This window comes from Marmota marmota, unplaced genomic scaffold (genome assembly GCF_001458135.2).
Source record: "Marmota marmota marmota unplaced genomic scaffold, marMar, whole genome shotgun sequence".
In the NCBI taxonomy this organism is placed as follows: domain Eukaryota; kingdom Metazoa; phylum Chordata; class Mammalia; order Rodentia; family Sciuridae; genus Marmota; species Marmota marmota.
The window spans coordinates 438,801-453,626 of NW_026000109.1; the positions used below are offsets into that span (position 1 = coordinate 438,801).

A 14,826-nucleotide genomic window follows, 5' to 3' on the forward strand; every position below is an offset into this window, starting at 1 on the left:
GTTCAATCAAATTAAGATTGGACAAGCCAACATAAAAAGCTAAAGCCAATGATTCAGGGTTTCTTCTGGGAAAAGTATCTATTTTTCTTTTTTTAAAGTACCTTGGCTGGTAACTGGATAGTATCCATAAGTATCTGCCGAACTTCATGTAATCCACCAATCTTATCCCAGCCTAGGTCTTTTGGCTTATGCAAGTTGACATTTCGTAGAGACGCAGGAGTAAATCCTTTGAGAGCCTTTTCGAAGTCCGATGTTGTTAAAACTAATTCTGTTTAAAAATAAACAAAGCTTCTTTTAGTGTAATATTTCAATCTATGAATTTTTAAATTATGCCATTTTATTTTAGATGGAAATGCTAATTGTCTACTCAAATAATAGCTTATCCAAAGGCTAAAATGGAATTTTTTTTTAATTTTTAAAAAATATTTATTTTTTTATTTGTAGTTGACACAATACCTTTATTTATTTATTTATTTATTTATTTATTTTTATGTGGTAGTGAGGCTCAAACCCAGAACCTCACACATGCTAGGTGAGCCATCTACTGCTGAGCCACAACCCCAGCCCTAAAAAAGGAATATTTCTATTTCTTGCCTTACTTCAATTATGTTTCTCCACAACAGAAAGAAAACTCCAAATTCAGTTTTTAATAATAAAATGTACCTTCCCTGGTGGATATATGCTGATGACAGAGACAAGAATGTATGGCTCGGTCCACAAGCATTGTAAAATCTCTAGCCACAAACCCTTCAGTTTCTTTAGCTATGTGTTGCAAGTCAAGATCAGTGAACTTGTTTATATCACAGTCCAGTTTATTTTTTATTACATTATGTAAAATTTCAAGTCTTTGCTCCTAAAGAAAAAAACACAAAATTCAAATTACTAATTTTGTTCATCTGCACATTTTAGTAGTTACGCATTACTTTATAATGGGTATATGTTCCAAAAATGAAGTTTTATCATTATGTGAACATCACAGACTGTCCTTACACAAATGCATGTAGTACGGGCTACTACATACCTAGGCTATATGGTATATCCTATTGCTCTGCCAGATTTGTTCTGTCAAACTTTTCTTGACAAATTTGCTCTGGCAAATAATTTTTCATCAAAATCAGTTTAGGTAGTTTCCACAAATTCTTCAGTTGCTTTTCATCAGCACTCACAGACTCACCCCTTTAGTTTCATATACATAATAATGACTCTCAAATTGTTTTAAAAGAAAGAATATATTGTCATCTATCCTAGCTGGCGACCTACGCTGGGTTCACAAATCTGGCTATTTCAATAACTTAAGAAAATGGCAAAGAAAGCATGCAAACACACAGAAGTACCTTTTCAAAATCCAGGGATGGCTCTGTGACCTTAGGGGTCTGTGGAAAGTCAGGGAGCCACTGAACTCTTTATTCTTATATAGGGGACACACAAGGGGAGGTTCCATGGAACATTCTATTCCAAAATGGGCAAAGGGGTCAGATTAAAAAGGAATGGGTGAGTGTAACTCAACCCCACAGGGTGACCCTACTACTGGTGCCATGCCTCATTATTTGAGCAGAGGTAAAGCCCAAGTTATTGCAGGGCACAAGAATTGTTCAGTATCTCTTGCTCAGGACTTAAGGGAGTGTTATTTCCAGAGCAGCTCCCGACACTAACCATAAATGAAACAATGGTGAGGTCTAACCTTTTCTTTTAACATCACAAATAAACTCTTTGTTTTGGCCATGATCATGGTGTTGAGAGGCATAAACTCTGGTGTCTGGTCTTTAATTCAGGTATTAGAAATCTCTCCTTATCTAATAGAGGCCCTTCTCAAGTTTTTGCTTAGCCTTTTAATGAAGCAGATCCTTTAACAACTTCTGTCACTTTGTTCTTATTCGTTATGATTGTAGAATAGGACATACAATAGGCATGACTAGTGAGCAATAATCATCACTGATTTTCCACCTTTACAGTCCTTAATCATTTTTGATTCTAGATCAGACTCTTGAACCTGGCCTCCTTCTGTCCATATTAGCAGTGAATTTTGTATGCTTAAGGGCCATGATGAACAAAACAAGAATGATAAAAAAAAGAAAATGGTACAATCAAGAGCTGTGGTAAACATGAGATGTATGAGGCATTACTACCTTAAAGTTTTTTTTCCAATAAGTAGAAGAGGTAGGTACACTTGAAAATGATTTAAAAAAAAAAAAAAAACAGCACAGTAAATACATAAACCAGTATCATAGTTGTTTATTATCACTGTACATAATTGTATGTATTATACTTTTATATGAGTGGCAGTAGACTTGTATGCACCAGCATCACCACAAACACATGAATAATGTGTTGTACTAGGATGTTACAATGGCTATAGCTATAGCTATGAAATCATTAGGTAATAGGGATTTTTCGGCTCCATTATAATCCTATTGGACCACCAGCATATATGTGGTCCATAACTGACTGAAATGCCTTTTATGTGAGGCATGATTACACATATTTGGAGAAAAATCAGGTTGACATAATTTAAAGTGACAGAAAACAGATTAATGGTTGCCTAGAAATGAAGTAGAGGATGAACAGATTACAAAAGGTTATGATTAAACTTGTAGGAGTGACAGACATATTTCTAACCTTAATTGTGGTGATGGCTGCATGATGTTTGTATGTGTGTACGTAAAACATATGCTCTCACACACAAACATACATACCTGTATATACATGTATATACATATGTTAAAACTGATTAAATTATTTGCTTCAAATATGCGAACTGGCTGTACTTCAATTATATCACAGTAAAATTGTAAAAAAAAAAAATTGTAGTTCCTTAAAAGTACTTTTTTTGATTATTCCTATTAAATGTATTTCTAAAAACATGCCAACATTGCTATTATTCTGTTGCATTCAAAAACAGGTAAATAGTATAGGGTCTAAATACTTAGGGTAGATACCTGGTAAGCATTGTAAACAAAAATTTAAAACATGCTTTTCAGTCCTAGAACATATTTCTTTCAGCTCAGTACCACTAAAACCCTTGTGAGCATGAATTCCCAAAGAGAACTACAGACTATATGTGCTGGTGAAAAAAGTACTTAATCAAATTTTTAAAATACATCTATCTATCCACATTTCTCCTGTTCCATCTCATTCAGAAGAAATACTGTTTTCAGAAAAAGCCTCTTTCTTGGAAAGAACATGGTAACGTTGCAGACAGTAATAAATTATAATTTGTGCACCTAGCACAATATATACCAAATATTGCTTTTAAATATCCTTATGATCACTTAGAAATATTAAGTTTAAAGCTATAAGCTAAAAAATATATAAAATATATAAAATAAAAAATGCTGGGAGCACTGGCACACTCCTGTAACTCCATTGGCTTGGAAGATCCAGTGTTTAGAATTCAGAAGAATCTCAAGTTCAAAGTCACCCTCACCAACTGTGAGGCGCTAAGCAACTCAGTGGGATCCTGTCTCTAAGTAAAATACAAAATAGGGATGAGGATGTGGCTTAGTGGTTGAGTACCCCTGAGTTCAATCCCCAGTATAAAAAAAAATTATCTATAAAGAGGGGAATATTTCAATAATTTTATTGGTTTATTACCTGATTAGGAGGGTGAATGTGCAGGACACACTGAAATATGTGAATTCCTTGAGCAGAAACAAGTAAAGGATGCAGAGAATGTTGAAACTGGCTTGTGGCAATCAGTGCAACCAAACTTCCCATGGAAATAAATTCTTTGACCATGTCATTCAAAGCTAGAATTAAGCAATATATTGTAAAAGCTCAGGGGAAAAAAAACTATTTAATAAACAACAACAACAAAACCCAACCAATCAACCAACAAAAAAACTGTTCTGTTTGTTAACCAAAATACAGCTCATATTTCTATGATTTCCTGAATAATCTTTTTCCACTCACTGTCTTGCAAGGTTTGGTATGAGAAGGTCAGAATGAAAACAGACATTAATGATGTATATCTGAGTCCTGATTCAGAAATCTGAAGTACTCCATTAAACACTAGATTAACAGAATTCAGTGTAAGACTAGTTAACACTAGTTTAACAGTGCTACAGAATTCAAAATTTGAGATTAACATTTGTTATTATTAATCCAAGCCACTCTGGTTACACTTTGTATCCATTTCAGCTCTCAAGAACCTTGAGGCAGCAAACCTAGCCTCACCTCCCCACCAGTTCTTTTCTTGCATTTTAACCTCTGACTATTGCCATATTCCCCAACATTCCATGATTTCCTATACCTCTGTGCCTTTCCCTGTAACTATACATCCTTTGTTTCTTCATTAGCATGAAATTGGTTCATGTTAATTTCTACTCCTACAACAAAACTCAGCTCAGTTATTGACTCCTCCTAAGAGCCTTCCATGATAATAAGGAGTTACCTCACCTTACCCTCAATTTAGGTTATATGATCCTAAAGTACCCTGGCTATTTCTAGCTCAGTATATCCTACCACCTCCTCATTGGTCACCTTGGTTAATTACTTAATCTCTCTTAATTTCCACTTACTGATTTGTAAAACCAGAATATCTATACATATAGTATACAAAGCAAGCCCTCTCCCAGAAAGGGCACTCAACACATGGTAGTCATCCTTATTAATATTCTATACCAAAATTGTCTGTTCACTGTTCTTTTTTTTGACTTTGAGAATACAGACTTCACAAATGCATTCAAAAAAATTTGTTAGTCGGGCACAGCGGCGCGCGCCTGTAATCCCAGAAACTCAAAAGAAAAAAAAAATTGCCAAATGAACAAAAACAAGAGTAAATCTATATAAATTAAACAGTTTCCAATAAGTAAAGGAGAATGAAAAGGCTCCAAAACACTAACCATGAAATGGTGGTATTTTCACATTGTTTTCTTCTACCATTTTTAAAAAATATAGAAAAACTGCAGAATGCTCCCAGAGGCCTCAAAAACAACACATAACACACCATACATACTATTCTCTAAAGAGAATAGATTTACCATGAAGACTAAAACTGAAGACTGACAAAAGGATGTATTACCATGTGCAAGCCGCTGGCTCTGTACCGCATCAGGACTATGCTCGTGTTCAGGGGCAGCAGACAGTCCAGCAATGAGATCCAAGTCATCCAGCAAAACGACAGATGGCTGCCTCCATAGGGCCTCTGAGAAAGCTGCCTCTAGGGTTTTTTGTATGGTTTCAAGCCTTTTTCCTTAGTTCAGAAGATAAGATTTCAATGTTATTTCAGGGCTAGAAAATTTCAGGTTATCTTTTCAAAAGCATTAGAAGAGTTCAATATTATTTAACTTTTCAATCCAGGTTTTGTTAATACAACAATCATAAAACGTGTTAATTAACTACCTCTTAATTATGGGCATGGTACAATTAACAAATTCTCAAGAGATTCAGTAAACTGCTAAACTTTATAACAAAGAAAAACAATTAGCTATTTTTGTATGTATTTATTTACATCCAGTCTTACTCCACAGAGAATTTCAGATGGTTATGATAAAATAGTGAAATAAAAATAGGATGTGGGAAAATATGAAGGTTCAAGATTCAGGTAGCCAGGCATGGTGCTGCATGCATGAAATCCTAGTTACTCAGGAGGCTAAGGCAAGAAGACTGAAAATTTGAGGTGAGCCTAGGAACTTGTTGAGACCCTGTCTAAAATATAAAAAGAGGAGGGATGTAGCTCAGTGGTAAAGCACCTCTGAGTTAATCCCCAGTATCATTTAAAAAAAAAGATGCAGGTAAAAGTGAACATTGAACTGGAGATACTAAAATTATTATATCTAAATTGCAAAATTGGCTTCAAATTTACTGGTGAAGTACAAAGTTTCAATTTTCAAAGAACAGAAAGTATACTATACAAATTCATAAGCTGATATAAAGATTTCCTGTTAGACCTAAATTAAAATTTTCCCATGTGGCTTCAAGGTGGACTCTGAGGGACAGTGCTTCTAAAATCTTCTTTATAACAAATGAAATAAAGGGATTTTAAAGGCTATTTTATAGTTTCTTATTACATCATAGTTAAAAAAAATTGAGACACAATGACTAGTTGTGACTATTTGGTAGTGGGGCTAAAGAGGAAAAATTAACCTTTCAAAGTAAAACCTTCCCAACAAATTGTTTTAATTGAATAGATAATAATGAAAATGACTTTAAAAGAACAAAAATATCACTGGGCAAGGTGGTGTGCATGCCTATAATCCCAGCAGCTCAAGAAGCTGAGGCAGGAGGATTGCAAATTCAAAGCCAGCCTCAGCAAAAGTGAGGCACTAAGCAACTCAGTGAGACCCTGTCTCTAAATAAAATACAAAATAGGGCTGGGGATGTGGCTCAGTGGTTGAGTATCCCTTAGTTTAATCCCTGGTACCAAAATAAAAGAAAAAAAGAACAAAGGTGTCATATGTTAAATTGTAATTCTCTTCATTGCTGTCCACAGGGACCCACTTACCCATCCCCATAATAATTCAAAGATTGTGTATACCCAGAGTGTATAAAGTGGTGTAAGTTGGAATTTCCAGAAATACAGTCTAAAAGGGTTTTAGCTAAAAAAAAAAAAAAAAAAAGGCCTCCATCAAATATTAAATATTAAAAGGCCAGACTTGAGCCAGGCACTGGCCTGTAATCCTAGTGGCTTTGGAGGCTGAGGCAGGAGGATTGCGAGTTCAAAGCCAGCCTCAGCCAAAGCAAGGCACTAAGCAACTCAGTGAGACCCTGTCTCTAAATAAAATATGAAATAGGGCTGGGGATGTGACTCAGGGGCCACGTGCTCCTGAGATCAATCCTTGGTACCAAAAAACAAACAAACAAACAAATTAATTAATTAATTAAAAGGCCAGACTTAAAATCTGTAAGGACTTTCAGTGACTAAATGATAAGCATAAAAGTTAAAGATTAGGCAATATCTCTATTTATTAGATTAACAATAATATTCCTATTAAACATGGAACTTACATAGAATATTACTACATTCATACCTCGTAAAGTTTTACAGTCAACTATCTCCACATAGGCATCCAATATATCAAATGCTTCTTTACAGATTGCTTTGGCTAAAGTTGATTTTCCACTTCCCTAGAAAATAATTGCTTCATCAGAACTCACAATACATTTAATCACAGAAACAGATTCTATCATTGTAGCAACCACCAAAATTCAGCCTTATCAATCAATAAGTGGTAGCTGCAGTGTGGGACTCTGGTGCTACTAGCTCGCTCTTTCAGCTGCTAAGGTGCTAGGAGTTCAATATAAATTAGGTTCATTATAGTGCACAGAGAATGAACACCTGATTTTTTACAACTTGTTAGTTAAAATAACCACTAATATTTAAATCAAAATCTTTAAAAACAGCTAATGCTTTATTACTAATAGAAGGGAATAATATATACATTAATTAAATTATTATTCATTTTTCTATTATCTTAACATTAACTAATTTAATTTTTTTTTTTTAGTTGTAGATTACCTTTATTTTATTTATTTTTATGTGGTGCTAAGGATTGAACCCAGGGCCTCACACATGCTAGGCCAGCACTCTATCACTGAGCCACAACCCTAACTAATTTTAATTAACACATTCTTAATGATTCATGATTGCTTGTGACTACCATTAGCACACAGTGCAACCTTCAGTCTATTACTGTTTACTTTTACATGCGTTGGCTCTGTACTATGTGTTTTTTATTTCAGGTAAAATATTTAGTTTTTCCTCTTCATAAAATAATATAAAAAGCAAAATAATTATACTTGGATTATTGAAGAAAGGTTAAAAAGTCTGTAATCATCTCACTCTATAGAAGTAACCATCATCAATTCTTTTGATATTTATCCTACTTCCAGACATTCTGTATTTTATGAAAATTTATAAAAATGGCACTAAATATTCATGAAATATTTTTTAATAATATGATTTTTTTTTTTGGTAGTTCAGGGGTTGAACCCAGGGCCTTGTGCCTGCGAGGCAAGCACTCTACTAACTGAGCTACATTCCCAGCCCCTAACAATCTGATTTTTGAAAGTTAGGTTTTCTTCACTTTTTTCCCTATTTTTTATTGGTGCATTATAGTTGTACATAATGGTGGAATCTGTTGATTTTTTTCTTAACAATATATAATTGTCTTCTTTCCACATCAACAAATATAGAGCTGTACTGGCTCCTTGGTACACAACCCTGTGCACATACAAAACCATACTATGTTTAACAAGGGATATACTGAACTATGTTTAACAAGTTCCTTCTAGTACACATTTATGCTGATTCCAATTTTAACTATTATAAAGTTAAAATAAGTATCCCATGTAAGTTGATTTTACAGATTATACCCATATCCTTCGAATAAGTTACCAAAAGAGGAATTATGCTATCAAAAGGTAAACAAATCTTCAATTTTGCTGAACAATGCAATAGTGTCCCCTAACAAGGCTGAGTCTAATAGGTATCTATAGTTCCTTTATTATCAGTTTCTTCCCTCAATTTACTATTATTTCTCATCATTGTCATTTGCCTAATTCCAACAGCCCTGCAATAGGACTGAAAGTTTGAGATCAGCCTCAGCAACTTAGTAAAGCCCTAAGCAACTTAGTGAGATCCTGTCTCAAACTAAAAAAAATAGAAAGGGCTGGGAATGTGGCTCAGTGGTTCAGCAATCCTGGCTCAATCCTCAATATCTACCCCCCACAATTTTTTTAAATTAAAAATGCACAGAGTGTACCCTTGCCATCAATATGGCATTGGTGAAGGATAAGACAGTAAAGAGGTACAACTCAGTGGGAGAATAAGACAGTAAACTCCTTAGAAAGGCCAGGAACCTCAAGAAAGTCTGTCAAAGATTAAATAAAATATGGACTTGGATAGCTCAGTGGTAAAGAACTTGCCTAGCATGTGCCCTTGAGGCCCTAGGTTCAATCTCAAGCAGCATAAGAAACTACAACAACAACAAAAAAGACACAAATCACCTCTATTAGGCAACAGCATATCAAAACAGATGCTGCAGGGATTAATACATAATAAGAGAAGACAACTTTATGCTTACAGATTTGACACTGTACAAGAAATGGACCAAATTCTTGAAAATCACCAAGTATTTGTTAGCCAAGATAAAAGAGATTACCTGAATAGTCCTAAAACCATTAAGAAAAATGAATTTGTAATAAAAAAGCTAATGATAAAGAATGTCTAGGCCCCGATGGTTTCACTGGAGATTTTATGAAACATTTAAAGAAGAATGAACCTAAAAAAAAAAAAAGAAGAATGAACCTAAAAAGATGACAAAGGAGCTAGGCGCTATGGCTCAGGAGGTTAAGGCAGGAGGATTCAGAGTTCAAAGCCAGCCTCAGCAACTTGGTAAAACCCTAAGCAATTCAGTGAGAGCCTGTCTCTAATAAAATACAAAATAGGGCTGGGGCTAGGGCTCAGTGATGGAGTGTCCCTTATTTCTATCTCCTGTATATCCACCAAAAAAAAAAAAGACAATAAGGGATCACTTACTAACTCATTTTATATGAGGTCAGTATTACTCTGATAGCAAAACCAAACAAAGACAGTTCAAAAACAGAAAACTATACACTAATTTTTCTTATAAACTTAGATGCAAAAAAAAAATCTCAATAGAGCCAAGCACAGTGGCACCTGAGTATAATCCCAGGGACCTGGGAGGTTGAGGCAATAGGATCACAAGTTAGAGGCCAGCCGCAGCAATGTAGCAAGATGCTGTCTTCAAATAAAAAATTAAAAGGGGTTAGGAAGTAGCTCAGTGATAAAGTGCCCCTGGGTTCAATCCCCAGTACCAAATCAAACCAAATAAAAACCAAAAACCCACCCCCAAAACTCAACAGAACCCCAGCAAGTAGAACTCAGCAATGCATAATGATATACCACAATCCGGTGAGACTTATTATAGGCATGCAAGGCTGGTACAACATTAAAAAATCAACCAGGTTGGGGCTGAGGATATAGCTCAATTGGTAGAGTGCTTGCCTTGCATGCACAAGGCCCTGCATTGAATCCCCAGCACCACCATCAAAAAAAAAAAAAAAAGAAAGAAAGAAAGAAATCAAATCAACTCCATCAATAGTCTAAAAAGGAAAATTCATATAATCATATCAATTGACTGAAAAAAGGGTAAGGAGAACATCACTCTTATTCATCATCATTACCTAATAACAGGTATACAAAAATGTTAATGAATTTTTTTACCCTGTATAACAGATGGTCAATGAATAAAGAGAGAGTAATCAGAAGTTATTAGTGTAAAAGAGCACATTTTACCAATATACCTTTCCTCCAGTGAGTAAAAGGGCTCCATTCCTAAGTCCTGCAACAAGGGACATCAACTGCCGAGAAAATGGGCGTCCCAGCAGGCTATGAGTGATGTGCTCCATGGAGGATATGCCTAAGGAATTCACTCCTCTGCAAAATATTGTTACGTGATAAGACTGAAGCAAGATAAAATCTATCAATAAAAAAATGTTAAAACTTCCCTTCCTGGTGTCATTAATGAATTTTAAAAGACTAAATAAAATCTTAGAAATTCTCATTTACTTAAGAGAAGGTATACTGATTATAATGCTACATCTGATTCACAGCTTTTAAAATTAGTTTTATTACTTTAAAACGTGCAGTAACAAACAGTATTGCCCTAATAGGATTAAAGGATCTGTCTTGGCATACATAAACATTATCTAACCCTTAAAAAATTTTTAATTTGGTAATCAATATAGTAAGTGGGTGCTTCTGAAGTGCTTAAGATAACTGAAGACTTATTTCCTCTTATACAACAACTCTGAAATCCTGTTTCAACTTGTAGATTATATAAACATGAACTTACTTCTTGACTTCTATGACAATTTCACTTATAATGATCGAAATGTAAACACTTAGAATCTGAAGATATTTTTCTTTATAATAATGCATACTATATTGTACTTAAACATTTTTACTTTATGGTTTAATTATTTTACTAAAACATTTACAAACTATATAGAAAACTACATCACTACTACATCTACTAAAAGCTTCTAAAGAATTCTAAGGGGTAATATTTATATGAGATTTTCATATATTATGTAAGAAATAAATTAAGAGGAGGGTTTTTTGTCTGAAAAATTGAGAAAACACAAATAATCCCAATTATTACAATAAGACAGTGAAGGAATAACTTAATTTGAAATATTTTAAAACATTCAACTAATGTTTTTAGATTTAACTTTCAAAATGCTTTTATTTGCTATAAGAATTATTGTTTTATTTAAGCACATATGATATCTAGTTGCTTCTCACAAATCAATTTTTTTTCATAAACCAATTCTTGAAGTAAAATTTTTAAAAAGCTTCAAACTTCTATCTAAGAAGACATGGGAAATTTCTACTCTATCTGTGAAGACAGAGACAATCCTGGAAAAAATATCTACTAATATATAAGTAAGGTCATTTGCTGGCATTAGTGTTTACACAAAGAAACCCTGCCAGAGATAATATCAAAACATGTCTCCAAACATGCTAGTTTGGCCATAACTTCTTACCCCAAAGAGTTCAGCTTTAAAAAAGGAAGAATAAAGTCAATTTCCTCACTGTTTTCTTCTTTTACCATAGGATCTAGAAGGACCTATAGTAGCAAGGAAAAATTAGTTTTACATTTCAAAGTTATGTCTTTTGCCTGTTTTCTTGGGTCCCAGAAAACTGAACTGCTGATTCTGTTACACCAGAGAGAATAGATAAATTGTGCATGCAATATCATTACCTAAAACATGCTTATAATAACACTTTTCTCACCCGGGGAAGATAAATATTTATGGTTAATGAGCAGAAAGAATATTATTGCCTTAACATTTTACAAATGTCTTTACCTGCAATTTTGATTTGTGCAGCATTTATTCTTTTCACAATTATTACATTTGTATCTTCTCTGAATTATATTTCAAAATAAAAAAAAATCTAGTTATAAACCACTGAAATTCTAAACAACTATCACAACTTCAATTCTATCAGAAGAACAAATATTCTATCTAAAACACATTCTAAAGTGCCTGCTCTTAAAATACTTCTGGAAGAAAATTGATCTCATATTAATTGTGAAGAGTTGTAAATTAGAACTGTCAAAATAATACAACAAAATTGCATGTAAAAAATATGAACAGGAGAATTTTAAATCATGATTCACTTGCCAGTTAACACAATCAACTCTATTCCTGAAACTTAACTGTGCTGACACATTGATTTTTAAATTTAGGAAAAGTCAATAATTTATATCAATAACTTATAGCAATTATACAAAATATTTGAAATCAAGTTATTCCTTAATCTTATCATTTGGGTTTCAAATACAATTTAGATTGCAAGGAAATTCATACTTTATTATCAATAAATTACATATTACAAATATTGCTTTATGAAATATTCAACAGTATATAATTACTTGTATTGTGGTCTTCTGTAGCAGATTAGTACTCAACAGAAAAATATTTTTTTCTTTTTCTTTTTCTTTTTCTCTTTCTTTTCCCCAACAATGAATTATACTCAGAGAGAACTCTTTCAACCCTATTGATAAAAGAAGTAATAAATTGGGAGTTGGTACTGAAATTGAGATGAATTAATTTAAGATTTTAAATATCAACAATATTTAAATCAAATCTTTAATACATAAAAATCTGTTTAATATCATAACTGTTTCACTGGTCACATGTGACTCAAGTTGGAAAAATAATTAAAAATTCTATATGACTACCTCAGTAGAAAAAGAATGTCCAAAAAGCAAATTTACCTACCATCTTTCATTTCCAGCTTAATAAATTCTTCCTCTGATATTATCAGAGGAAGCAAGGTGGTAGCAGACTGCTGTAGCCATGAATAGAACACAGCTTTTACATCTTCTTCACTTATATCTTTAGGCTACCAAAGAAAAGGGAAGAATAGCAATTAATCATCCTAATATTAACACCCTTATTTTAACATCTTCCTCATAAAATGCAAACCTTAAATAAATAAAACCAATACAGGATGTTCATATTTTACAAACATAGATTTGAGATTTGTCATTATAGTTAGTATGCTGAGTATAGGGCAGCATGAAGGAACATTGTGTTAAGTGGCAAAATTGAAAACACTCCTTTTTCCACATCCAGAGAAACAAAAAACATAATTTGACTTGCTTAATAACCCCATAGCATTCCAATCCTATTTTCCCTCGCCTCCCTCTCCTGTTAAGACAGGAAAGCAAAATTCTCCATTTTCAGCTTGGAGCTGGATTTGTGACTTCACTCTGGTCAATGGTGTGCAATTAGCTATCAGAAAGGGCTTTTTTTCCTAATCAAAGTTAAGAAACTGTGCAAAGAGGTTTTTGCCTTTTTTTTTTTTTTTTTTGCTTAGTGGAATGCAGACCTTATGTCTTATGCCGATGCTGTGCAGACAATAGCATGGCAAACTTTTTTTTTTAATATTTATTTTTTAGGTGTAGATGGACACAACACAATGCCTTTATTGTTATGTGGTGCTGAGGATGGAACCCGGGTCCCGCCCGTGCTAGGCGAACACTCTACCACTGAGCCACAATCCCAGCCCCCGCATGGCAAACTTTTTACATCTAAGAGGAGAAGAGTCAAAACTGAGGATGGAGAAGAGAAAGACCAATGGAGTCTAGATTGTCAATGGCATGGTTTAATCACCAAGGAAGTCCTTCAAACTCCCGTGTACAAGAGAAAGAGAAAGCCCTTCTATGCTTAAGTCATTATTTATTTTCTTTTTTAAGCTGCCCACAGCCCAGATATACTAAAAAAATGGAGTATTAATAAATCATTCAAAGGTAGAAAGAAATTCTAAGAAAAACATGACTTATTTTTAAGTTTTTAAATTAAGCTTTTAAATCTATTCCAAATTAAAAATCAGAATTAATAAAAATTCATCTAGAAAAGATATTAATATTTGCCTAGGAAAACAGACCTCTATTCTACCATTTCTCAAACTATTTCTGATCCATTTCATACATAGTCAAGCTTAGATCTGCTGATGAAGTTTAGTTAAGAATATAATCACAGGCCTGGAACCCCAGTAACTCAGTGGTAGAGTGCTTGCCTAGCATGTGTGAGGCACTGGATTTGATCCTCAGCACCACATAAAAATAAAATAAAGGTATTGTGTCCATATAAACCAAAAAAATATATATATTTTTTAAAAATGATATAATAGCTGGACACAGTGGCACACATCTATAATCCCAGCAATTCAGGAGGTTGAGGCAGGAGAATCAAAAGTTTGAGGCCAACCCTGGCAATTTAGTGAGACTCTGTCTCAAAATAAAAAATTAAAAAAAGGGCTGGGGATGCAACTCAATGGTAGAGCACCTCTGTGTTCAATCCCCAGTACTGCACAAATCAATCAATCACAAAAATAGTTACTTCTTTGGATATTATTGGACAATGTTATTAAATACCTAAACAAAGTCATAAATTGAGAACTATCTGAAATTAAAAATTTGGGGACTAGAAAGCAACCCATAGTTCCTTCAGAATAACTTCATATTCCAAATGACATAATCATAACCCAGAGAGACCTGCCAAAGATCAAAGCTTCCACTAAAATGTGCAATTAAGAATAGGGAAGGAATTTTGTAATAATACCCCATTACTAAGAAAAAAAAAACTAATGATCAATAACTATTTAAAAAAAATTTTTTTTAGTTGTTGATGGACCTTTATTTTATTTATTTATATTCAGTGCTGAGAATTGAACCCAGTTCCTCACACATGCTAGGCAAGCACTCTACCATTGATCTACAACCCCAGCCCCTATTTCTTTTATCTTTCTTTCTTTTTTTAACATATGGGATCTAGTATTTGAAAAAT

At 33.7% G+C, this 14,826-nt stretch overlaps 1 protein-coding gene across 2 annotated transcripts in view; it reads right to left on the reverse strand.

The window, feature by feature from the left end:
- Positions 1-14,826, reverse strand: part of Pex1 (peroxisomal biogenesis factor 1) — a 47,765-nt gene that overhangs the window by 17,165 nt on the left and 15,774 nt on the right. For both annotated transcript variants that reach the window (XM_015506714.2, XM_048784612.1), the window contains exons 7-15: positions 12,754-12,877; positions 12,405-12,526; positions 11,512-11,594; positions 10,267-10,399; positions 6,969-7,065; positions 5,021-5,191; positions 3,592-3,746; positions 664-853; positions 102-268 (exon numbers count right to left, since the gene is read on the reverse strand). In XM_015506714.2, the coding sequence (XP_015362200.1) occupies positions 102-268; positions 664-853; positions 3,592-3,746; positions 5,021-5,191; positions 6,969-7,065; positions 10,267-10,399; positions 11,512-11,594; positions 12,405-12,526; positions 12,754-12,877 (1,242 nt within the window). The remainder of the gene's footprint in view (positions 1-101; positions 269-663; positions 854-3,591; positions 3,747-5,020; positions 5,192-6,968; positions 7,066-10,266; positions 10,400-11,511; positions 11,595-12,404; positions 12,527-12,753; positions 12,878-14,826) is intronic.